We start from the raw sequence: 25,389 nt of genomic DNA, 5'->3' as shown, positions 1-25,389 counted from the left end.
GCGTGGGGTGGTGCTTGCTCCGGCGCTGACGCCCTCCCTGCCCGCAGAGCGCTGCCTCATTTCCTCTCTTGCGCAAGGGTCTGGGTGCAGTCAGACTGGCACGGGGCAGTGCCAGCCAATTATAAGACTGGGGGCCGCAGGGAGGTAGGCCTCGGGGCAGCTTTTCCCGTCTAAGTCACCCATTCGCTACACCCCTCTAGCAGGCTCCCACCCCCTGAATCCTAAAGTGGCGCCCAGTGGCTCTGAGGTCAATCTGAGGGTGGAGGGTGCGGGAAGGCAAATTGCATTTGCTGTATTCCTCAGCCCTGGGACGAGACCCCACCTTTGGGATGCTGCTTCTGCCCACAGCAGGAGCCCCAAGGCAAGACAGGCTGGGCTAGGGCAGGGGCCCCTGCTGGGGAGAAGGGGGCGGGCTCCGGGTTTTTCTCCTTTTAAAGCCCAAATTGCTGAAATTGAGGAAATTCCTGGCCAGGCTGAGCCGGAGCTTCAAACAAACTCTTTATAACCGGCTGTAAATGCTCCCAGCTGCGAGGCCCAGGACTGAGAAGCTAGGGACTCACAGTCTGACACACACCTCCTCAGAGACACACACTGTTCACACATCAACAACACACAGGGCACAAAAGCAGGCAGATCAAATGGGCTCCTACACCCTGACGGGACCCTGGCACAGAGGAAGATGCAGGCGGGCATAAAGGCACGCTTACTCCAGTCACACCATGGAGGTGGGGCACAAGTCACAAAGCCAACACACGACACCCAGCACTCAGGTTTGCATTTGCAAGCAAACCTCTCTACCACCAGACAAACAGCCCAGCCTGTCAACGCAGCACCAGGACACCGAAACCTCCAAACATGCACAAACACACCATCCCGCCCTCCCTTCAGAGGACCTCTTTCCTTCCCTGGTTTAGACACCCAGGTCTGAAAGTGTGTGGAGGCAGGCCTGAAGCTGGCTTCCTCTGCCTACCAGGAACCCTAGAGGCCAAATTATTAGTCCAAACTGAAATGCAAACCCCTGCTGCCAGCCAATTCCAAAAGGCTTCCATGGACCTGAAAAAGGACTGCTCAGGCCCCACAAAAAACCCTTCCTGGGTGATTCCCTACCCCCTACCCCCAGTTCCCCAACCTATTGGTTAATGAAAGGAAGGTTAAGAATTCGCAAGGATCTGGTGCAAAGCAATAGTTCCATGCTTTCTCCACACTTTAAATGCCACATTTTTAATTCTCGCCCCACCCCAAAGTACAGCCTCCTGTTTGCGCCTCCCTCTTCCAATCTCCCCAGTCGTTAAATTTGAGCAGCTCTGCGCTCTGGAATCAAAAGACAAAAAAAAAAAAAGCCGAACTTGTAAACAGCGCTGCCGAGTGCCAAGGAGCGAGGCGCGTTGGCGGGGCTCGGTGACCCGGCGTGCGCACTCCCTCAGCGTCCACCGCCCCGCCCGCCGCCCGCCCCTTCGTAGCGTGCCCCGAAGCCCCTCGTCCCCAGACTCCCGCACCGGAGCTGCGAGCTCAGACCCGGCCCCGGGTAAATTTGGGAGGTGTTTCAGGCTCTCCTCCCGGCCCCTCCCCATATCCCACCCCCGCCAAACACTACGGCCCAGGCTTCAAAGACGCTTCTCATCTGGACTTCATTTTTACTGCCTCTCAGTCCCCAGCTTTTTATTACCACTCTGGAAAGGGGTTCCAGGGCCCCAGGGCTGGCATCTCTCATTTCATAGGGCAGGGAAGATGGATATTGGGGGACCCAGTTATTGAACTCCTTCTGCCGCTGTCCCCTCCAGGCCACCCAGCCACACACAGACTTTCCTTTAAACTTTTCGCTTCCTGCTCAAGTTGTGCAAGTTGGAGCCATAGGAAAAGTCACCTCTGCACACTTCCAAATTTCTTTCTTTCTGAAATGGGGGTGGGGGTGGGGGGCAACCCCTTCCACCCCTGCAGGAGGACACATAGGACACGTTCTCGCAGACATCACTTTCCAAAACCACCCCCACAGCCACGCAGGGGCACACGCCCTCCTGGCCTCACCCCACAAACATCCCCACACAGGGCCGTGCGGACCTGCCAACGCTGTCTGAGAGTGAGTCCCTGGAGAGACCCCTACACCCACACCCACACCACCTAAGCAAGGCGACGCGCACTCCAGGGATTCACACGCTAAGCAAATAATATCTTTTACACTCCCAATTTCCCACATGGACTTTACAAATGCCAACCACGGGCCTGGGTGCCATACCCCTCCGGGTCCAGGGACCTGTGGGCACCAACTACCGACACTGGGATAGGTCCCGTATCCCCAGGAATTCTGGAGTGGCATCAACCACAGATCTTGACTAAACACCCACCATAAAAACCACACACACTCCAAACAGTACTGCACACACCCAAAGGAGTCGCTGAGGCCCCCACGTTTAAAGGGCCAGTACCCCTCTTTCCTACACACCCGCCCTCACGTTTAAAGGGCCAGTATCTCCGCCTGCACCCCAGTTTCATCTTTTACACACGAAAGGAGTGAGCCCCCGCCTTTCCTGCACCCCACCTCCGGACTCCGGTACGTACATTGTAGACTGGTGGGTTGCGGCCAAGCAAAAGGCTCAAGTCCGGCGAAACAGGAGCTGCCGGTGGCTCTGCGCAGCAAGCCGGCCCCGGGCCCCGCCGCCCCGTACAGCCGTCGCGGACCCGGGGCAAACGCTTCCATGCAGTCGTACATCGCGACCCGGCTTGGAGGGAAGCTGGGTGCTAGGAACACCAAGGACCCGCAGCCGATTCCCCCTCCTCCCCCGGCGGCGCCCCGCTCCTGGAGGGGGGGAGGGGGAGGGCTAGCATAGGGCGCCGGGCTGCATAGGGGGTAAGGGATGGGCGGGGAAGAGGGGGATCCCCAGCAGGGGAAAGGGACTGGGCGGGGCGCGAAGCCAAGGCTTCCACTTCAGCCGCGGTCGGGCTCTCTCTGGGTGCCTCCGCAGCAAGCACTGGGGAGACCTTTTGTAAAAGCGAAGCCCGGAGGGGTGGGGGGTGGGGCTTGGAGAGCGAAGGGGGCCGGGCACCAAGATGAGCAGGGCTGGAAGCGGAGCGCACACACATACACTTAGATACACTCGCTCCGTGGCGCGCTTGCTTGCTTAGACACACATCAGTGCATGCATTTATCTTAGCAGGCACGCGTTTGCAAATATGCAATAGTGCACATACATGTCTGCACGCACATAAAATCATAAATGCGCACGCGTGTGTACAGGGACACCTGGTTTGGGAGATTGCTTGCAAGCATTCGCTCTCCACAACCCGGAGGCTTTGCAGGCATTTGCACTTAGATGCGTGCCCTAGTCGGGATAGGGAGGAGAGGAACCAAGCACACGCATTTCCTTTTCATAGAGTTCTCCCTCACCTACTCTCCCCCTCCCACCCCCATAATCCCCTTTTCGCACAAATCTATGCAGGCAGGGGACGTCAAGGATAACTAGGAAGAGAGGAACGTGGAGGTTCCTTCGGTGAGGCAGTTCTCCAAAGCCCGGGACCAGCTCTACCTCCACCACCACCCCATTCCCCCACCCCATTCCCAGGCCTGGCTCCGCCCTCTCCCTCCGCGCGCGCGCTGGAGGACCGAACAGTACATTCCTGCGGCTCCGCGCGCCTGGCCTCCTCCTTCCTTCCCGTCTTCCCCACCCCCGGTCCAAGGGCCGGAGCGCGCTCCCGCCGTGAACTCTCCGGGAACCCCCCTCGGGGCTGGTGGCCGGGCGCGCTCACCTCCTCCTGACCCCGCCCCGCCCCACCCCGCCCAGGCTTTCGCCAGCGCCGCGGCGCAGAGTCCCTCCGCCTCCTCCAGCGCAGCCCAAAGTCTACCCCTCCTAGTCCGAGCCGTCCTTCCTCCGTCGCGTCCCGGGCCGCGTCCCTCCAATCCCCGAAGCCTCATCCCACAAGTGACACTCCCTAAGCGCCTCAACTGCCTCTTACTGCCCCTCTTGCGAACCTTACTGCACTTTAAAAGCACAAAACTACACCCTCCCAAACTGTCCCTTCAGTGCTAACTGCGCCTCAGACAAAAATGCCCTCCTGAGTGCCAACTCCTCTCCCGCAGAGTTCCTGCCGTGCCGGTTGCCCCCAAAGAGTCAAGGGCCCCCTCGGCAATTACTGCTTCTAGTCATTAAATGTCCTCAGAGTCATAAAATATCCCCGTCATAGGCAATAACTGCCCCTTCTCTCCCCTTCAGTTCCACACTTTGTGCCTCTAGATCTCCACGGATCGCCTCACTGTTCCCGTGTTGCCCCTTCCGGGCACTGAGCGCCCTCACCCGGCGGAGAAAGGGGTGAGGGGGGCGGGGGGTTGGCCACGTCACGAGTTTGCCCAGGCAGGGCTGGGCCGAATCGGGGGCCCTGGCCCCGGGACAGCGCCAGCGGCGGCGACTCCCGGAAACCACCCCCTCCCCCGCGCCCCGCCTGCCCGCCGCCCGCCCGGCCTCCCGGCGGGCCGGCCCAGCCGGCTCTGTCAGCGCCGCTCACACGGGGAGCGCCCGGGGAGCGGGAGCGGCGCCCGGCCCGGCCCCTTCCCCCGCCCGGCGGCGGTGGCTGGGCCAGGGCGGGGTGCGCTTTTCTAAGAATCTGTTGTACCGGGTTGGGGGCGCACTGGGGTGCTGCAGGAGTGGGCGCCGGCTTGGAAAAAATAAAGAGCAGGAAGGGGTGCCAGAGTAGGCGAGGGCGGGCGGGCGCGGGGGAGGGGCCCCGGTGGCTGCCGGGGATTGAGAGATGGCAGGGCTGGGGGCCGAACCGGGGAGGAAGACGAACCCGGCTGGGAAGGTCCGGTTTGCGGAGGGGGGGGGGGGGGGGGGGGCGGCGCGGAGTGGCAGGGCTGACTGGGGGATTTAAAGCGAGAGATGGAGAGGTGATGCAGTCCTCTTTCAACCCGAGTGAATTCTCGTTTGTACCCCGATCCCAAATATCTCCTTTCTAAATCCAGCCACACACACACACACACACACACCAAATAAAAAAGAAAGAAAAGGGAGTGGTAGGTTTCTAAATTAAATCGGGCCAGTGACAAAATCAATTCAGAGCAAAATGTGGAGTACCCTCAAAACAAGGGGGAGCAAGCCCTGATTAGTAAACTTCAGACTGTCGGTCCTCTCCCTCCTCCCTCCGAAATCTGAAAGGTCCCAATTAAGTCAGGCTTGCCTGGTTGGTAATTAGAACCAGAAGTGGCCAGGCCACGGGGAGGGGGTTAGGAGTAGGGCACAGAAGGAGGTGGGGGGGAGGGCTCTTGGAAGCCATGAGTCCTCAGTAGCCCCCTTTCTCTTCACCAGATGCACCCCACTCCTCATCACCCCATCTGTGTATGCTTCCCAAGCATTGCAGGGAGCGGGGACCCTCTGGATCAGGCATTCGGGTGTCCAACCCACTCTTTCTATCAACCCCAAGCCCCCATAGAGAGAGACAGTACAGCTTTGGGGAGAAGGTAAGAGAATGGGGGGGGGGGCGAATCTAGTGCCTCCTCTTCTCCCCAAAGTTCCCCCAGCACTTATTGCAGCAATTAGACCCATTAGCCTTCTAGCATTTCATGGGAACCAGATGTTCTCCGCCAGCCTGGTGGGAGTATGGGGGGGGGCTGCCTGACTCACCCCCTTCTCTATGATCCCCACCACCACAGCACACACACACACCCTCCCCCCAGCTAGAGCCCTGCAAAGGCATGGCCTCAGAGGCAAACAAGAGTGCACCCCTCCCCCTCTAGCAAGGCCTTTAGCACTGAGTTTTGCACGGTCACCCCTCAGAGCCCCTACCACCCTGGCAAAGATGAGTTTCGCCAACGTAGGACTCTGGGGGGAGGGACAACTAACTCCTTATGTGTGCACGCGCGTGCGCGCGCGCACACACACACACACACACACACACACACTCGCTCAACTTCTGGATGGAGCTTGAGGATAACCGGCTCTAAATTCCTCATGCTAAATTCTCCTTTTCTTCCAAAACTCTCCCTCAGAAACTAAAGAGGGGGCATTTCAAAGCAAAGCTGGCCATGCCCCAAGGGTAGGTCCTAATTTGAGTCCCACCTGAAGAGTGGATAGCACTGGGCAAGGGGAAGGGTCTCTGGAGGAGGGAGCAGCAGCAGAGGGGAGGTGGGGTAGGGAGGTGTGAATGGGTGACCAGGCCCAAAGTAGGGATGTGAGGAGTTCTGGGCAGGATGGGGGCTGGGACTGGGTTGGGGGCCAGGAGAGGGGGGTGCAGCCTGGGCCCCAGCGGCGGTGGCCTGCCCGGCTCCCCCCGCCGGAGAGGTTTCCTGTTGCAATCAAAGCCCCATTTGTGTCGGCCTGGAGCTGGAGCCGGAGCCGGAGCCGGAGTGAGCCGGGGAGGGGAGGGGAAAGGAGGCAGTCGGCTGGGATTTTTTCCTTGAGGAGGCCTGTGCTGCCGCCTGCCCATCTCCCTTACTTGCCTGCTTGTTCTCCTTGCTTCTCCCGGCGTCTGGGTTCTCTCTATGTCTGCTCCTTTTGGGGTTCTCTCTATGTCTGCGCCTTTTGGCCTGTGTGTCTCTCCCTCATCTTGTTTAGGTCTGCAAGTCTCTCTTTTTCAGTTTCTTTTAAATAGGAATGACTTTCTCCCTGTGCCTGCCTGCCTTCCATTTCTCCATGTGACTTAAAGTGGTGAAGCCTGGGTTCCTTACCCCAGGGACACTGGTCCCATGGCCAGGGCACCACCTTCGAAACAAGTTTGAAGGACAAACTGCACCAGGTCCTCAAGAGGAGGAGGGCAAAGCTTCTGTTCCCTCCCATCACACTCCATTCCCCTATACTCTGACAGAGCAAACATACAACATACCAATGTGCATCAACACAGAGATACAGGGATACAGACCCCAGGGATTCCATGCACATGCACATGTGTGCACGCACACACACATCCCTCTGCTTTCCCATGTACACAGGCCTGTGCTTGCCTCTGTGGCACATGCTTCCCTGGCGTCTCTCCTCCTCCACTACAGTGTTCTGAGACACCCGCCTCACCCACTCAGGCCCCTGGAGAATCCCAAGAGATGAAGCAAGACTTCCCTTCTCAACAAGGAGATCCCCAAGGTGCTAGGGGCCCGGCAGGAGGATCCAGGAGCCAGCCCCAGGTAGGTCCAGGCTCCTTCATGGACCACTCCCTCCTTTAGAATAAGAGAAAAAGGGTGATGAGAGGCACAGATTCAAGGTGAGTGTATGGCTTTGGCATCAAACTTAGACCTCTAATCCCTGTCCCTGAGATGGTCATGGGGCAGCATGTCAGAGAATGAGAAATGCCACTCTCTCACCCTTCAGCTACTCTCCCATTCTGGGAGGTTTCCCAGACTCAGGATCCCTTCTTCTCTGCTCTCCTTCCCTCTCAACTACCACCAGGTGCTGCATGCCCCACCCCCATCCAAGCTGGCTGGGCCCAATCCTCCCCCTCCTCCCCACCCTGCCGCCACCTCTTTGCCCAGGCCTGTCCCCAGCTGCCAGCCGCACCCTCCCCAGCTCCCTGCCCTATTCTGGCTCCTCCTTCAAATGTCTCCTCACAGCCCCACTCCCTCAGGGCTGCCTTTGGGAATGGAGCCCCACCTGACCCCTTCCCCTTAGTGGAACTTACTTTGAACTCTGACCTAGACCTCAATATGTCCAGGGCAAAGGGGCATGGGGAAAACTTCTCTGGGAACTGACTACTAGCTCTCAGCATTCTTCTCAGCTGTCCCCAACCCATGACCATTCTCTTGCCCCTCTCCCTCCTTACTCCAGTTCCTTCAGTTGCCTCTCTCAGGACCTGGGTAAAAATCATGTCCTAAGTGATTGAGTTGTATAGTTCTTTGCAAGAAGTATATTCACATTCCTTCCCACCTTCCCAGACCTCTGGGGCAGATGCATGGGTGGCAATGAGGTAGAGGGAGACCCGGCTGGGTTTTCCAAAAAGAGGGGCTTTGTGCTCTCTTGTTCACCTGCCTGCCACCCAAATAACCCCTGTTGGACTACAGACATGCCACTGGCAGGCCTCACCAAACACCAGACACAACGTCAGCAACCCCGTTAAATACCGCCTCACTCCTCACACTGACTCTTTGTTGCACACACTGGAATTCTGTATGTGAGCAGTCTCAGAGAGATGCTGTGCACACACAACTGCACATGGTCTGAACACACACATGCATGCCTTTTCCAGATGAGCACACACTTTCCAGTGGAGCTGCCAACTCTGTCTAGTCACCCCCCCTTAAGCATACACCCTCCCGCCCCGAGTGCCCCTCCTGAAGGCAGAGCTCCTTCTCTTCCACCTCTTTCTCTGAGTTTGTGGAACTATAAAGGATGTGTCTTTTTGCCTTTTCCTCTCCTCGACTCTATCTCTCAGCCTCTATTCCAGTCACCTTCCCTTCTTCCCAAGTGAGGTCTTCTCCTCACTAGCTTATATGCTGACTCTTTACCTCACAGAGCCCAGCATCCCAGCCCTCCAGGTCGGGGACTCCCCGACCTGTACTGCCTGGCCAGGAGGAACAACTACAAAGTGGGAGGACAACAAACCCAGAGGAGGAGAGGCCCGAGCCTTGCCTGGCTGTCAGCAGTCACAGGCTTAACCCAAAGAGAGCAGGCTTGAGGGACAAGTAGGGATCTGCACAGCCTGTGGGCAATAGGCCAGACCTGGAGGCAGGGGAGGAGCCCAGAACCTACAGGGCTAGAGGAGAAGATGCTTCTGGAACACCCCTTCTGCCTCCTGGGATTACTTATGGTGCAAGAGCCACCTTCTTTATGACTATTTCTCTCCTCCCCAAAACCAAGCAGGAGCATCTCCAGACCCCACACATCTTTGGACACCTAGGACTAGATTTCTTTCCCCTTTGTGCAGCCTCCCCCAGATTCGGGACAGTTTTATCTCTTGGTCACAGAGCCATCTGACTGGCCTCCCAGATTCCTCTACTTCCTAGCCTGGCTCCCTCCCACCCACTGCCCCCTCCCCTGCATGCAGGCAGCAGCCTCAGGCTTCACTAGGCCTGATGCCTTGCCGGTGCTCTCTGCTAGTAGACTGACTCAGGAGGCAAGGTCAGCCTTCAACCAGTTGGACCTTTTAGAACCCCATTTTAGGCATGCTATTTCCCCATCCTATTTGAGCAGACCTTTCATTTGCAAACATTTCCATTTGTTCCACATCCAACCCCCCTTCTTACCACCACTGCTACCTACTCCATTAGACCAAGCCTCCATCCCCTGCCTCCACTCATAATTTTCCATATGATCCATTCATCCACCCTCCAAATGCCCTCCTGTTTCCACTTGCCCTCATCCCGCAAGATCCCTTAGACTCACACAGAGAGGCCATCTCCTTGGGGAGGTCAGGCTGTCCCAGGCCCCGGAAGCTAGGGCTCAGCATCTCGAAAGGCGGAGACCCCCTGAGTGCCCCTGGAAAGGCAAAGGGGAAGCCAGCCCCTGGGTAGCCAGATCCAGGCCCCAAGGGACCGGGTGCAAAGAGTCGCTCCTTATTTGTGGCCATGGCAGCTGCGGTGTGGGGGGCTGAGTCCCCTGGGGTCTGCAGTGGGCAGGGGAGGTCTTCAGCCACAGCCCCCGCCCATGCCCACTGCCCTGGCCTGGGGGGCTCCGTGCCCACCCTGCCTGGCCTGCCCACTGGGTCTCCAAGGGTCCTAGGGAGAAAAAGAAGAAAAGGGAGAATGTGAGAATGGTCACTCTGAGGTTCTAAGCCCCATGGCCCCTCAGTAGGAGCCTTCTCCCTCAGTGCTGCTAGTGTTTGCAGCGCCCTGGCTCAAGGCCCTGGTGGAGGCATAAAGGTGGCAGGGCAGGGGTCCTACAGGCTCAGAGAAACTTTCCAGATTAGTTCCAAAAAGGGTAAGCTGAGGTTCCAAGGTGAATGATAGGTCTGAGGATTCTTGGCAGAGAGGACTCCCAGGCTGAGAAGTGGCCATTTATTAAGCACCCACTATATGCCAGGCATTGGGCCTGACATTTTATTTAACCCTCACATAAATCCTGGGAAGTAGAAATTAGGATTCCCATTTTGCAGATGAGGTAGCTGAGGTTGAATGACTAATTTAAGGTCACATGATGGTAAGCGACGAAGCCAAGATTCAAACTCCCTACCAGCCTGGAGAAAGCATATATATATATCTGTTGTAATTCTGGAGCTCTTCACCTGTCTGGAGAGGAGTATAGTGTAAAAGTTAGGAGCCAGACAACAAGAATTGACACCCCCACTACTTGCTAGCTGTGGGACCTTGGACATATTAATCTCTCTGTGCCTCAGTTTCCTCATATGTAAAATGGGAATAATAATAGGGCCCAGCTCATAAGGTTGTCGTAAGGAATAAATAATTTAACATATCTAACACATGTATTTAGAACAATGTAGGGCACATACTAAATGCTAAGTATCTCATTTGATTTCTCTTTGTTCCTTCCCTTGCTCCATACCTCTCTTTTAATTAGTATTTCCTTCTCTCTCCACCTTCTTCTACTCCCTCTTCCAGTTTCCCCTCCCAATTCTTTCTTTGTCCCCAGTTATCCCTCACCCCCTAACCTCTCTTTCACCCTCTCCTTCAATTGCACAGACACTGATAGAACCCCCACTCTGTACCAGGTTCAATGCCAGGAAGCTCTTCTCCTTGTCCTCATGTTCCCAGCATACTTCTCTTCTCTATCTCCTTTTTCTCTCTTCTCTGGCTCTCTACTTGAAAGTCCTCTCTGCATCCTCCTCTGCTTCAACTGTAGCCTGCCCCCTGAGATTTTCAACCTGAGCCTATGGAAGGGGGGGGGAAGGAGAGAGGGAGGAAATGGGAATCCCAGGGCCAGACAGGTGGTTCCTCTCCTGATGCTAGTGAGGGAAAGGTTAGCTTCCCCAGGAGCCCCAGAACCACCCACCTCTCTAGGGAGTTAGTGGGCTGGGGAGGGTGTCACCGGAGCCTGGTCCCTCCTCCACCAGCCAGAACTGTAACGAATATGAAGGTGGGCAGAGAAGGACCAACAGAGTGCGAAACACATAGGAATCACGGGGTGGACAGACCAGAGGTAGGTGATGGGTATTTCTGCATCACTTTCCATCAGTATTTTTTTCTAGGATCAATATTTCTGAGTCTTTGCACCTCTGCTCATTTTTTCCCCCCTTTTTTTCTCTCTCTCATCTACCTTGACCTTGAAGCCCCTGAGGATAAATTGTCACCACCATTCACTCAGTCCCAATGTATGAAGCATCCTTTGCCTTTCACTAGGCACCACCCATATTCCCAGCACCCTCAGACTCCTTAGCACAGTATCTCCCAGGCCCTAGAAGTCTGAGTTCCTAACACCCAAGGTCCCTCTCTCCTTTGCCTTCCTCTACTCCCTGAAATCCTCATACCTGATAGAGCCCAGGTGGAGCCAGGAGTTCTGGGCCCCTGAGGGCCCTGGGCCATAGCTCAACAGGCCGGGCCACATTCCAGGTGGATTAACCCCTCCAGTACCAAGGGTGAGAAGCTACTAGAGGTCCCCTCCCACCATCTTCCCCAGACTCAGATTAGATAGCAAACCGGAACCTGGTTTTCTGTCCCAGCCCTCATTGTCTTTGCCTCTCACCTGCAGGTGGGAAACAGAGGCCTGAGGGTGCAGCAGAACAGCTGCAGGGGGACATGCCAGAGAGGGATGCTCAGACTCCCGCTCCTCGCTCCTCGACAAGGCAGGAGGCTGGTGAATGAGTCAAGAACAGCCTACCTCTCCCTGGCCTCCCCCCTACTTTGCCTCAAAGATGGGAGTTGGAGTAAAGTGAAGAGGGTAAGGAGCAGAGATTCATCGCATTTTTGAGCCTCTGTATCTGTGCTGTCCTAGGGAAGAGGAAGCAACCAAGGAACTGAAGAGAGTGGTGCAGAGAGTAAAAGGAAATTCCAAAACTAGGGACCCAGATGCCTTGGTTCTGAGGAACCTGTGGAAGGGACAAAACACTGCTCTCCTCCCAAGATGCTACCTCAGATTGGGGGAGGGGGCTGATTAGGGGGAAGGGGCTCTTACAAAGCTGCCTCTCTTAGAGATGAGGTGGAGCCGAGGGAAGGGCATGGATGAGGGGGCTGCCGGATGGAGGGGGGGGGGGGGTGCACGTCTCCCTGCTGCCCTGCCCGCTCCAGAGGCTGGAACAAAGCCACTCTTGTCGGCTGCTCTCTACCCGCTGCCCCCCTCCCCTCTGTATAAACACGACCACCTTTTTCCATGACCCTATCCCAGGCCTGGGCGGAGAACCCAGGCGTCCTCTGCTGTAGCCTGGGCCCCCAGCCTGCTCCCCAGGAGACAGTGGCACACTGGGTTTCCCTGGCCTGGTGCCACCCTTAGGGGAGTCCGGACTCTTGAATCTCTACCTCTCATCCCCAGGTGCCCTCCCTCCACCCCACTGGCCTCAGGGAGGGGCAGTGCCCAGGAGGCAGGCAGGCAATGCCAGTGGAATGTGTGTGGGCATCAGAGGGCATGGGCAGGGTGGGGCAGAGGGGGGAACTGGAGGTGCCAGTTAGGTGGCTTTCTGAGCCAGGGGTGGGGGTGTGCCGGGGTGGAGGGGCGTGCCCAGTGCTGCCTACCAGGCTCTGAGCCACAGCATGTGTGTGTGTGTGTGTTGTGTGTGTCAATTTGGAAAGGGATACCCAAGCTTCAGGCACCCTCTATACAGTACCCCCAACACACTCCTTCCCCCAATGCCTCTTCTTTTCTTGCCTCAGGGATATGGGACACTGGCTATGGTCCCTGAACCCAACTCAGCATCTGAGGTGTGATGGTTAGGGCAGGAGCCTGGGACTTGAGGACTGGGATTCCAGCCCCACTAGACATGGGTCCTGAAGAGGCACAGTCATCTCAGCTTCTTGCCCTATAGAATCCCTCTGGCTCCCCTGTGACCCCTTCCTTCCCCCCAGTCATTCACACTCTTACCCTCTAACTTTTACCACCTGAAGAGATCCCTCCTGCATGCTGGGTCAGGTTGAGGGGACTGGGCTATAACTGCTTATAGACAGAGAGGCAGCCTCAAATGGTGGCTCCGAGGACTAGGACTCCTGGGTCCCTGTCCCAGTGTTCCAGCTCTCCTTTTGTTCCATTTGGGCTCCCCACCTTGGCTGGAGGGAGCCAAGACTCACACACACAGTTAGGGATATGACAGAGGAAATCTTGAACTGGTGGTCCAAGGAAACTTCACATCCCCCTATCCTATCCACTTGTCCCTCCAAACTCCTGGACTCAGAGGGCCAGAATCCACTTGCCTTTGTACTCTTCCATTACCCTTCCCATGTCCACACTGTGCTATTTCACTGGGAAGGGAGGAACTTGGACCAGCTTGGACCATAAAATCCACCCCTCAGAGTCCTCCGAGGGAAGCCTGAGAGATGGCGTCGTCCCTCCGCACAGGAAGGAACCCCATCTGTCTTCACACTCCAAGCCCAGAGGATAGATGCTCCCTGGCTGGAGAACCTCTCCCAAATGCCCTGGCGCGCCTCCCTCACCAAAATAGATAACCGAGCCCATCCTCAGCCCCTCGAAAAATTTCCCCCTTTCCTTCGCACACTAGGGCTGACCCCCAAGTCGGGGGGAAGCCCCCCTCAAACCCTGCGGACACCGGACCAGACCGAGAAAGGAAGAATCGGCGTCGCTCCTCAGCGCCCCCTCCCCCGGCCCGCTTCACCCGGGACCCTGGCGTCGGGGCGGGCGGGCGAGCCTGCGTCCCCGACTGACTCACCTGGAGGGGTGGGAGGGGGGAAGGGAGGCCGCGGAGCCCCGAGGTCCCGGCGTCGGATGGTCGCGGGGATGCAGCGTCGCGGTGTCAGGGGCTCGCGGTAATGGGGGACTCTGGGGGGGGACGGCTCTAGGCTGGGACCGTCCCGGGGCCTCTCCGAGCCCGCCCGCCCACGTGACCGCCCCAAAATATCCGACACATTTTCTCCCAAACCGCACACTGACTCTGCAGGCGGGGACACGGAAAATATTTTCTTTCTTTTTCTCCCTCCCCACACCCCCCCACCACCTCCCTCCCTGCCCGGCTCCCGCCTCCCCCTCCCGCCCTCGCTCCTCCCTCCCCTGCCGCCTGCCCCTGCCCGGCTCCCTCCTCGGTGCCCTGGGGCTGGGGGGCGGGAGGTGGGTAGGAGGGGGGCTGGGCGGGGCGGCTCAGGAAGCCCGGGTCTCTGCCCCTCCCATTCGCTGGGCTTCCGTGGCTCCATCCCTGGGGAGACTGGGCAAGGCTGGCAGAGGAGGTCAGTGTCCTGGGCCCCATGCTGCCACTCTTTCTCTCTGGCACTTAGCCCCTTCTTGCCATTTGGGGGGACTGGTCAAGTTGTCTCTGGCCAAGCTGTGGTTTGGTGATGCCGGTTTCTCCTTCTTCCCCACGGTAGGCTGTGGGGACTGTATCCAAGTCTTCCCAGGGGTGGAGTGACTGGGCAGGGGTATGCCGGGGCAGATGCCACTGTCCTTACCCTTAGCTTTGCTTTCACCAGCAGTTAAAAGTCATCTCTCACTTCCTCTTGCTTATCCCAGGCCATCCTTTGGTCCCAAAAGCAAACTGTTTTAACTGGTAGGGGTTGGTTGGTGGGGGGTGCAGGGGGTTGCTGAGGCTCAGGCATGCAGATCTTCCTCTCACCCTGCCTTGAGTAAAGCTCGGAGAGTGAGGGTGCCTGGGTCCCTGGCTGCCACTGTTGTCCCCACCTTTAGCTTCTTTAGGTTCGGATCTGGAGGGAGAGAGTCTGGGGGTAGGGGGAGAGGGAGACTGGGGGAACTGTAGCTGGGAGTGGGAGGAGTCTTGGCTGGGTGTGAGGGAGAAAGCCCAGGCAGAGGGTGTGTGTCTGCCTTAGCCAGCTCCTGCCTGCCGGCCTGCCTGGTAGATGCGCCATGAATGTTGTTGACTCTGGATCTGTGTGTGTATGTGTGTGTGTGCTTGCGCGCACCCAGATTCAATTTGACCCCCACAGACTACCAGCCTTACAGTGGGAACCCAGGAGGTTCACTCTCCATTCTACAGAAGACAGACTGAAAGAAAAGAAGGGGCCCAAAGTCCAAAATGTGTGCATGGACCCCAAACACTCCCACAGGGAATGAGATAGAAATGGAGAAAGGGAGCAGTAGTAGGGGCTGGGCTAGGCTGGAGAGAGATACCCAAAGGCCCTCCTCAGCAACCTTCATAGGGTGACCAGCACTGGGGACCTGGACTCCAGTGTCATGTCACATTTTCCGTACTGGAATTACTCTGCTCTGTCCTTAGTGCCACCCTGGGAGCCAGGTTTCCATCCTCCCGGGAAAGGCCACTTTTGGTAGCCAGTCAGGTGAAGGGGAGCTGGGAAGGAAGGGGCATGATGTGACTCTCTCAGGAGAATTGGGAGACGTCAAAGGGGGTGCAGACGAGGCCCCCCCTTTCACTCCAGGGGTGGAAAGAACTGGGAATAGGTACCCCAGGGTCCCGTCCCCAGGTGGCCTGGTTGCTTGGTTACCCTGGGAGCAGCTCTCAGCAGCATGGGAGGGGGGAGTGTCAGGGAGTTGGACCCAGGCGTCCAGGCAGGGGTGGGATGGCAGCCCCACCTGTGTGGCCGAGATCCTGCTGGGAGGCTGCAAAGTTAACCCCTCTTGCCCTGGTGGTGGCTTGTGAAAAAAGGGCGGGCCCAGCTGCGGTTTGGGAATGGGACCCTAATCCCCCTCCCCCACCTTGCCCCCAGCACATCTGTACTGGGTTTACAGAGAATGAGTCTCCTGTTCTCAGAAACCAGGCGAGGGCACCTGGCCGGGCATCCTGACACACAACTGGGCACCACCCCAGTGATGCTCTCCTTGCTGGGTATCCCCTCTCTCTTTCTCTCCTTTGGAGGGGCTGCGTCCGGAGGCCAAGAGCTGGAGACTGAAACTTTGTAGCTCAGGTGGCAGATGGGGACAGGGAAGCTAAAACAGGGAACAAAACACTCGAAAGGGGGAGTGACTCTAGAGTTTCATCTGTCTCTGTCCTCCTCTTTGTCTAGGTTTGTCTGCCTGTCTGCCTATCTTTTTGTCTCTGGGAGGTGTTTGTCCATCCGTCCCTCTTGGTAACTGTAATTTCTCGCTTCTGAAGCCTCCTCTGTCCCTAGCCAATGACAGCAGCCAGGGGGCAATGCCCAGGAAGACCCACCCCAGGCTGGCTCCTCCCCTCACGGCCTCCATCCACTCTACAGCCCCCTCCCAGGACACAACTAGGGTCTGTTCACTGCGGCAGGCTGGAAGTCAACCAAACAGCAGAGGCAGATAAGGGGGCAGGGAAGAGGGGCATTGTAAGGAGTTTGGATTCTTCTCCCTTCTCCTCACCCCACCCCTCCACCCATCCTGCAAGGAGCCAGTTTTCTATCCAGGGATTCCAGGAGCAGGCTTGGGAAGAGTTTCTTCCCCTCTGGAAACTGGTGGAGGAGGCTCCTCTAATTTTGCTTTCCCTTGAATCATTCCTGTTTCTAAGCTTTGCTCAGTTTGTGGCTGCTCCACTCTGTCACCCTGGAAACCTGGAGAAATGACATCTTGGAGCCCTAGGATCAGGCTCCCTTTGCTCTCTTCAACACAGAGCAAAGACCAAAAGGAGAAATTATGAAGAAAGGAAAAGAAGCCAGACATCTGTTGTACCTGCCCTGACTTTGCTATATTGCCCACCCCTAATGTTCACCTTTGTCTCTCCTCACCAGCATAGGACACTGAATAGGCCATTTTTTCCATGCCCAGTCTGGTCTGTGGGGGATGTCCTGTCCTGTGCCATGCTCGGAGGTGGCTGGCAGATGTCTGCGGGAGGAGGGAGATGGTATGGGAGCTTGTTACAGCCCCTAAGGACATCATTAAGGCACGGATGTGCTGTTGGGGCTTGGCGACCAGGGCACCCAGGGAGACCGCAATGAAAACATGTTTTGTACAACATAGGTCTTCTCCTATCCCTTCCTCCCCTCCTCTCCTACCTCCTCCTCCTAGGCCTTCTGTGTGCCAAGGCTGGTGCCAGCCCTGCCTCCTGTGCTTGCTCAACTCCACCCTTTGTGCCAGGCCTATTCTGCTGCTTGCCAACTTGTTGGCTCTCCTGGTGAATAAGTTTGTGTGTGGAAGGTCCTTAGCAGCCCCAGTGCTGCCCAGATCCCTACATAGAAGAAGGCCCTGATTTTGGAACCCAGGATTAGCCTACACAACTCTAGGAATTCTTCCCTGAACATGCACCACTAATTAATTCAACAAATCTTTATTAAGTATTCTCTATGTACCAAGCAGTGTATACCAAGCCCTGGGAATACCCAGGTGTGGTCTCTGCACATGCAGGCGCACTGTCTGGTAGAGGAATCAGACCTTAACCAACTAATTCCCTAAATTGCAACTGGAATAGCTACTATGGACAGGCATGTGGTACCATGTGAATGAATAGTAGGAGGATCTTCCCCAGCTGGGGAGATTAGGAAAGGCTTCTGGAAAAAAGTGAGGGCGAGAGTGGAGAGAAGGAAGGGCAGCAGGAAGGGTATGTGCAAAGACCCTGGAGTCAGGGTTCTAGATCTCAGCCACCCTGTTCCCCCAGAAGGAAAAGGGGCCCTCCATTCCTGCTCCCCACCTAAATTTCAATATGCCACGAAGGAGGAATAACAAGCACTTCCTAATACCCAAAGCAGGACTCTGGGACAGCCAGTGACCCTGCCCTGGAATGATTCCACCCCTTCCTTCATCTCCTCCTCCAGAAAGGGCTAGAGAAGCACAGATAGGGAAGGGGCTTAGGCCCGAGATTAAACCACAGAAAACAAGGCCCTAAGTTGGCAGATCCCCCAGTGTGAGGGATTCCTGCATTTGCTCAGCTGGAGCCTTACCAGACAGAAAAGTCTGCTCTGAGCCTGCTCTGCCATGCACCCTCCCCCCACCTCCCCAGATCCAGCCCCAACCTGTCCCACTCCCTGCAGCGAGCATGGTTGCCTGGGTGTGTGTGAGGGGAGTGCTCCAGGTGTCTGCACATGGGGATAGCAGTCTGTTTTGCACAGAACCTGTATCCAGGGTTTGGGGGGATTTGGAGGGTTATCTCTCCTCTGTCTACTGGGGAGCTTCCAAGGTTTTATACAAGGTCTAGAAAAAGCATAGGGGCCTGGGATTGAGGGCCCTGTGGAGGTGGAAGCAGGCCTTTCTGTGGCTGTTCCACCTCCAGGGCTGGCAAGAGACCATGGGACAAATGGGGTTAAGTTCCAGCCCTGCTCTGACCCACTTTTCTCTCTGTACCCACATCCCCTGGGGCCAGGGTATTGGGTGGGGCCAGCCTGGCACCTTCGCACACCCATACCTGGGACTTCCCCTTGATGGAAACTCCCAAGACCCGGGTGTCCTGCCTCCCCTGCCAGCTCCCACCAACTGCCTGGTGCCATTCTGCTCTCCCTGTCTGCCAGCCCTTGGCCAGACTACATCTCCTCTCCAACCCCAAGGAGTCCCCAGGGTGTGGGCCCATTCTCTGGGGTCCTCTTTGATGTCTGGCTGCCCCTTCTGGTGGATCTCCTTTGAAGAAGAGATGTGGGGCTAGAGGGGTGATTGTTGAGAAGTCATCATCTGTGTCAGGCCTTGTGCTAGACATGTGCGTTATCTAATTTAACCCACACACAGACAGGGGTGGCAATTATCTTCCTCATTTCAAAGAGGAGGAAACTGAGAACCAGCGAGGTTAAGGAAGTTGCCCAATACCATGCAGCAAGGAAATGGCAGAGCTAGGATGGGAACCTGGGCCTTGGTGGTCCCATGCTCTCTTCACTAGAGCATGCTACTTCTCCTCCTGCAGCTGCCCACCTCTCCGTTGGCTAAGAGACTTGGAAAATTCAATTTAGCCCAATTCAGCAAACATTTATTGAACATCTGCTATAGGCCAGGTGCTGATAGGTGCTGGAAATACAGAGAAGGTCACCACCCTCAGGGTCTAGGGGGAAAGACAGATGTATAGACTAGGAAGTGTCAAACTTCAGGATAATGATCTGAACAAGGTGTCATGGAGTGGAGAAAGAAGTGGTACTTTGATTTTCTCTTTAGGTACATAATAGGCAAATTTAATGAACAGCATAAACTGGGATAAAGCGAACACTTCTTTAACTGCCATCCGGATCAAGAAATAGAACATTTCCTGAACTCCAGAGGCTTCCCATGTATCTCTTCTAGATCAGAATTTCCTCTCTCCCCTAAGAAGAAGCCACCATCCTGACCTCTGTGATACATTATTTCCTTGTTTTTCTTTATAGTTCTAGCACCTATGTGTGCATCCTTAAATAATATCACTTAATTTTGCCTATTTTTAAGGTTTATATAAACACATGATACTGTATTAATCTTTTGAGTCTTACTTATTTTGCTCAGCACCTTGTTTGTGAGATATTTCCAAGTTGTTGCACATAGCTGTCTTTTGTTTGTTTGTATTTATTGTTGGATAATATTCAATTGCCTGAATATACTGCAATTTAATTTTTATTCTTCTGCTGATGGACATTTGAGTTGTTTTCAGTGTGGGCAATTATAAAGAGTGCTGCTGTGAACATTCTTGTACATGTTTCCCAATACATACCCGCAGGGATTTTTCTGGGATATAGAACTAAGAGTCAAAGTGTATGTATAGGCTCAATTTTATCAGATAATGCCAAACTGTTCTCCAAAGTGGTTGTTCCAATTACACAGGAAGCAGAACATTCTAATTAGCAGCAGATATGGGACCAAGAAGACATATAAGCTTACTTGCCTAAGCCCTCCGGTGGTTTTCCCTTTTCACTTGGAATACTCCCTGACCTGTGTCATTATCACTTTCCCCTTTGCTCATCGCACTTGCCGTCCTCAGTCTCTGGAATGTTCTTCCACTAGACATCTCCAAGGCTTCCTCCCTTACTTCCCTCAGGTCTTTGCTAAAATGTCACTTCTTGATGCTACCTTCCCTGGCCATCCCATTTTAGACTGCAGACCCAACCATTCCTTATCCCCTGTTCAGCTTTATTTTTCTCCATAACCCAACCTCCTGGTTCCATCTGGCTTTGGGCAGCTCTCCCTCTGCCTGCCGGTGATCAACAGACTCTATCTTTGCCAAACCCCTTAACGGCTGTCATACCCAACTATTTGGGGGTTGTCCAGTTGCCCCTTCTGATTGATCCACCTCTCTTTGAGTCACTTTTTATCACATTACCCTGTTTTCTTCCATAGCCATTCCCACGCTCTGATATAAACTAATTTATTCATTTGTTTACCTGGGCTTTTTTTTTTGTCCCCACCATCTTACTCCCTGCCCCTCACTCTTATAGGAGCATCGTAAGAGAGGAAACTTGGCTGTCTTGTTCATTACCAGTGCCTGACACAAAATAGATCCTCAAATAATAATTGCCCTGGCTGGTTTTCCATTTCCCAGAGACAGTTGGGCACCCCCATACCTGGGATGTGCCCTCTCTGGAAACTCCCAGAACCTACGTGTCCTATTTCCCCTGCCAACTTCCACCAACACCCCTGGCTTAGTCTTCCAGAATGCTGCTGCTGCTGCCACTGCTGCTTCTTCCCCAAGTGTCTTCCGGGGTGCCACTTGGGAACATGAAGCAGCAGTTCTAGCCATCAAAGTTGGAGAGTGTCCTCACTCAGACAGGTGACGGGGGCCTGGAGCTCAAGAAATATTTTTTTGATTGAATGAAGGGGAACGCTTCACAGATGAGAGGATCTTGCCAGGTGGAGAAAAGAGGAAGGGCACTCCAAGCAGAAGGAACTGTGTGAAAAAAAGACCAAAAGACAGGAGGCATGCAAGTGCACGTCATATTTGAAGAACGTGTTCTGGTCTGGTGCGGTTGGAGGGGTTTCGGTGGAGGGGGGATGGGTAAGAGAGCACTGCCAGGCAGGTCTGGAAGGGGAGGGCTGGATGAGGAGGTCTGAGCGCCCTGCAGGATCATTAAGGCTCAGCTGTCTTAGGTTTAATCCTGCCCCTGACCGTCCGCCCCTCCTGCTCTACCTTTCCCTCCCCTTCACCCAGCCCCCAGCCTGGCTGCTCCTGCTGAATGGACTTCTCTCTGGGCCTTCGCTTGGGACCTCGAAATAAGAAGGCTGCCCCCCAGCAACCTGCCACACCCTCCAGGCACAGCCCACCGGCTGCCTCTCTTTGTCTCTCCTGTCCCACCTCTGTCTGTGCCTGCCCCTGCCCTGCCTGCCCCCCTCCCACCTCCTCCTGCACTGCCTGTCCCTCCTACGCAGCTACCTGCTCCTCCTGCCCCAGCCTTCCGGGCCCACCCTGCACCTGCTCCTGCCCTCCTTGTCCCGCCTGCCCCTCCTGCCCCTCCTTGGCTTGTCCCCACACCTCCTGTGTTCCCTGTGCTGGTCCACCCTTGACCTGCTGCCACCCCTCACCTTGTCCCATTTACCCTTGCTCCAGAGGCCAAGCTGCCTGTCCCAACTTCCACTTGGGCTGTGGTGACAGCTGTGGCTGTGGCCGAGGGGCTGCCTGGGGGTCTCCAGTTTCCACAGGACGCTGCAGCTGCTGCTTTAGGGGACAACGCACCTCTCGCACCTCTCGGGGGCACTGTCTTATAGTTTAGATGGGCTGATGTCTCTGGAGAGATTGTCAGTCTCCTGGGGGAGGCCAGTGACGGTAAGAGGCCAGCTACATGGGGCTTGAAGCAGCAGCTCTGGGCATTGGAGAGAGAGATCAGCTAGAACCCCCACCCAGGCAGGTATAGGCAGGAGACTGCTCACAGCCTCCTGGTCCCCTCAGTCCTGGGACGTGAGAAGGGACATCCGCTTTGAAGTTCATTTCTGGGTGAGCGCCCACTGGCTCCAGACCCTCCTCCTCTGCAACTTCTGGAATGGGAAGTGTTCTCAGAGCCTCCCCCACAGTCCCTAAAGGTGAGCAGGTTGGCCATTTCTTCCCCTCTATTCAGCATCCGTCGGAGACTCTTCTTGGCAGGGCTCCTCTGCAGGTCACGTGGATAAGACTGACTCTCCCACCAGAGGAGGTAGGACATCCTGTGTCCAGGGGCCACTTCCTGACCCTTGAAATTCCACGCATATCGCGATTGAAGCAAGAGTTTCTGGACCACTGACCACCTTGAGTCTGGCAAACAAGGTCAGTGGTCCTTGGACCAGAGGAGGTGGCTGAGCAAAGGGTTCCTGGCTCCTCTCTCCCCTGGAATATCCTGACATCCTTCAGGGTCCTTAGCTTCTGGGAACCCAGTGCTCACTGCTTGAATATGTCATCTTTCAAATCTCTGAGCGCTTGCCAGCCTTATGACCTCAATCTTCTAGCCATAATCCCATCAGTGACATTCATGCTCAGCTGGCTTGTGGGTGAGGGAAGTGGGGAATTCTTGATTCAGGGTCTCAGTTATTCTATCCACACATAGTCATAAGTCCCCTGACCCTGGGGATGGACTGGGGGTTTGAAGAAGCCACCAAGAGGTGGCTGGAAGTGAGAGACCCAAGTATCTGCCTAGGACTGGATCCCAGGCTGGGAGCCCCTAAGTCCCCCTTCACATTTCTCAAATTCTCTGGCTCCTGCACTACTCTGTTTCAATATATGCTTTCTCAGCCTCCTTCTCAGGGACCCACTGTTTTTTCCTTTCCATTGTGTTGATCTTCCCTTCTATCTACTTTGCTCTCTCCACTTCTGTTTCCTTCTTTCTCTCTATCACTGGTCATTCTGCCTTCATCTAACTTGTGTCTCTATGTCTGTTTTCTCCACTCTCTATCCTTCTATTGTCCCTTCTAATTTAGTATCATTTTAACATACGTCTATTTTCCTTCTCCCCTCCCCTTTCTCAATCCCTGTCTTCAATCTATTTTCTCCCATCTTTCCACCCACCCCACATCTCTCAGCTTTTCTGTCCTATTCTGCTCCTGAGTGGATTTTGTTCTCTGTGTCCATCTCCACTTCTGCTTCTTTGTCTCTCTTCCTGACTTCTATGTCTAGCTGTTTTTTCACTTCCTATCTCTCTTTCTGCCTCCCCATATCTGACTTTACATCTCTCTCTCTCTTTATCTCTCCCTAGGTCCTGCAGCTGTCTGCACACTGGGCCTGTGTCATGTCCATTTCACTGCTGGCTGCCCAAGGGCCAGACATTGAGCCCTCCAGTGTCCGTCTGGCCTACATGCACCCCATGCCCTGGGTTGAGTGAGGGCTGGACGCAGCTACAGAATAGCCCCCATTTCCCCACCCATGATCAGCTCTAGGCCTAAATCTTTGAAGAAATGATGCTTCTCCCAATTTATTCTGCAAGTTAGCCATTAAAAAGAAAACAAATTAAGCATTTGTGCTGCCTTTTTATAGAAATAATATTTCAAGGTAACTATCTACAATTGATGGAGAAGACTTCTAATTTACAGAAGAAATCTGCTAATAAATGTGGAAGGAATGTGGAATTAGAAAAATCACCATTTTCAAATGATTGATCAATTGAAGCAAGAATCATCAATGGACAAAGCCAGGATGATGGCTGATGGAGAACTTCACAATGGAGAAATCAAGCCATCATCACCTGACTCCACTGAGGAATCTCAGCACCATTAAAAGGGGCACAACTGGACACTGTGTAGCTCCAGATGTGATACCATCTGAAGCAGTTAGCACCACCTATGAGGGATTCTTGCCAAATAAAGAAACAAACAAACAAAAATGAACATGACTCTAAGCAAGCCTCTAAAGCCAACTTGAACAGGAAATACAGGGGATGGAGGGACAAATTAAGGGACACAACAAGGAAGCAATCAGACATATCCAGAAGATGAGACATTCAGGGAAAACTGACCCAGTTTCTTCAGTTACTCAATGACTAGGCAAAACAGTGAGAGAGGACTTAAAAAGACGTATCTACTAAATGGAATATGTGGACGTCATTTGGTTCCTGATTTGGACAACCTAAATTGTAAAAAGACATTTTGAGATAGATGGGGACATTTAATTATAGATTGGGTATTTCTGATGCCAAGGAATCAGTGTTAATATTGTTAGATATGAAAATGGCTTTGGGGTTATGTAAGAAAAGTCTCATTTCCTAGAGATGCATGCTGAACTATGGAGCGAAATGACATTTTTAATTTTAAATATCTCAGCAAAGGGAAAAAGACAGAAAGAAAGGAGTACAATGAGCAAAGGTGGCAAAATCTTAATAATTGATGAATCTGCATCATGAGTTTATGGGGGTTAACAGAACAATGCTCTATACCTTTGTTTATATTTTAACATCTTCCTAATAAAAGTTTTACATGATGCTGCTCTGGAAAGCATGGTTCCTAGTAACTTGCAGAGCAACCCCCTTCCCTGAAAGCCAGGAGTGAACGCACGACTCTACCCACACAGATCCCAGCCCTCCATGCCCTCTATTAGAAGTATGTCCTAGAGCTGGATTGCACTTGGAGGTTGCCCTTTATCCCCTCCAGTCCTTCCCCGGCAAATTTCCCACATTCAGGACTTTTTCCAGCTGTGCTTCACAGCTCTGAGGGGGCCAGGGGAACTTTTAAGGGTAAGCATATTTTGAATAGGTCTTACATAAACAAAGATAGTACAAAATAATGTGGTTTTGCTTTTCATCTCTCTCTGGCAGGTACTTCTGAGCAAAATGCAACTCAATAATGGGAGAAAACGGTTTTTGTTCTTGGGAAACAGAAGGAAAGGAATTTAAGGTCATCCTGTCCCATCCCCTGCCTCCAGGCAAATAACCTGACCCTAAAAGACAAGACCACCAAGAAATGAGAGACTCTGTGCCATATGTTCAAAAGGCTGAAGCCCAGGACTGGGATGGAGGGCATTTGGGTCCACCAAGGACACACTTACTGAGTAAACTTGACGAAATCATGATTTTTGAGTCTTAGTGTTTCTAGATGAAAGTATGGGAACCATTACCCCTTTCTACACTCCAGAAGGGATACCAGCTAGGGATGAAGGCACTTTGGAACTTGAAGGATATAAATCTCAGCTGTTTATTACAAGAGAGTATTTCTCAAGATGTAATCCCAAGTGCCCCCACCCTCTACTCTTCATGGCACAGGAAGGAGTCATAATGCCTATGGAAGGTCAAAGCTTTAATATAAAGAAAACAAACATTTACTAATCACCTGTGCAGGTATTTAAACTCATGTAATCATCTCAGAGACCATATAAGCTATTTGGATTGATTGTAAAGTTTTGGTAATGGATGGTGGTGATGGTAGAACAACATTGTGATTGCAGTTAACAGCACTGATTTATATATCTGAATGTGGTTAAAAAGGGAAATTTTAGGTTTTGTGTGTGTGTCTGTGTATATATATATAACTGGAATAAAAATTTAAAAAAAAACATAGGACTGTACAACACATTGAACCCTATTGTAAATGATGGACTATAGTTACTAGTACAATTATAAAAATGTTCTTTTGTGAATTGTGACAAAGGTACCACACTAATGCAAGGTATTAATAATAGGGTGGTACATGGGAACTCTGTATTTTATGCATGATTTTTCTGTAAACCTACAATCTCTTTAGT

At 54.0% G+C, this 25,389-nt stretch overlaps 1 protein-coding gene and 1 long non-coding RNA gene across 6 annotated transcripts in view; one reads left to right on the top strand and one right to left on the bottom strand.

Annotated features, from left to right (window-relative positions):
* RARG (retinoic acid receptor gamma) overlaps window positions 1-25,389 on the bottom strand; it is a 34,166-nt gene that overhangs the window by 7,298 nt on the left and 1,479 nt on the right. The window contains exons 1-3 of one of the 5 annotated variants that reach the window (XM_037845716.1): window positions 13,672-13,874; window positions 10,570-10,731; window positions 9,291-9,622 (exon numbers count right to left, since the gene is read on the bottom strand). In XM_037845716.1, coding sequence (XP_037701644.1) covers window positions 9,291-9,474 — 184 coding nt within the window. In that variant the 5' untranslated portion in view covers window positions 9,475-9,622; window positions 10,570-10,731; window positions 13,672-13,874. Of the gene's footprint in view, window positions 1-2,556; window positions 3,378-9,290; window positions 9,623-10,569; window positions 10,732-13,671; window positions 13,875-25,389 lie in introns of those variants that run through there. The other 4 variants (XM_037845712.1, XM_037845713.1, XM_037845714.1 and 1 more) reach the window with 4 other exon arrangements.
* Window positions 2,330-25,151, top strand: LOC119541640. Its single transcript, XR_005218308.1, has 3 exons — window positions 2,330-2,548; window positions 21,809-21,993; window positions 22,916-25,151. It is a non-coding gene; the product is annotated as an uncharacterized LOC119541640 (long non-coding RNA).

Source organism: Choloepus didactylus, chromosome 8 (assembly GCF_015220235.1).
Source record: "Choloepus didactylus isolate mChoDid1 chromosome 8, mChoDid1.pri, whole genome shotgun sequence".
Classification (NCBI taxonomy): domain Eukaryota; kingdom Metazoa; phylum Chordata; class Mammalia; order Pilosa; family Megalonychidae; genus Choloepus; species Choloepus didactylus.
The sequence above is the reverse complement of the archived record's forward strand: the minus strand, read 5'-3'. Positions and strand labels throughout refer to the sequence as shown.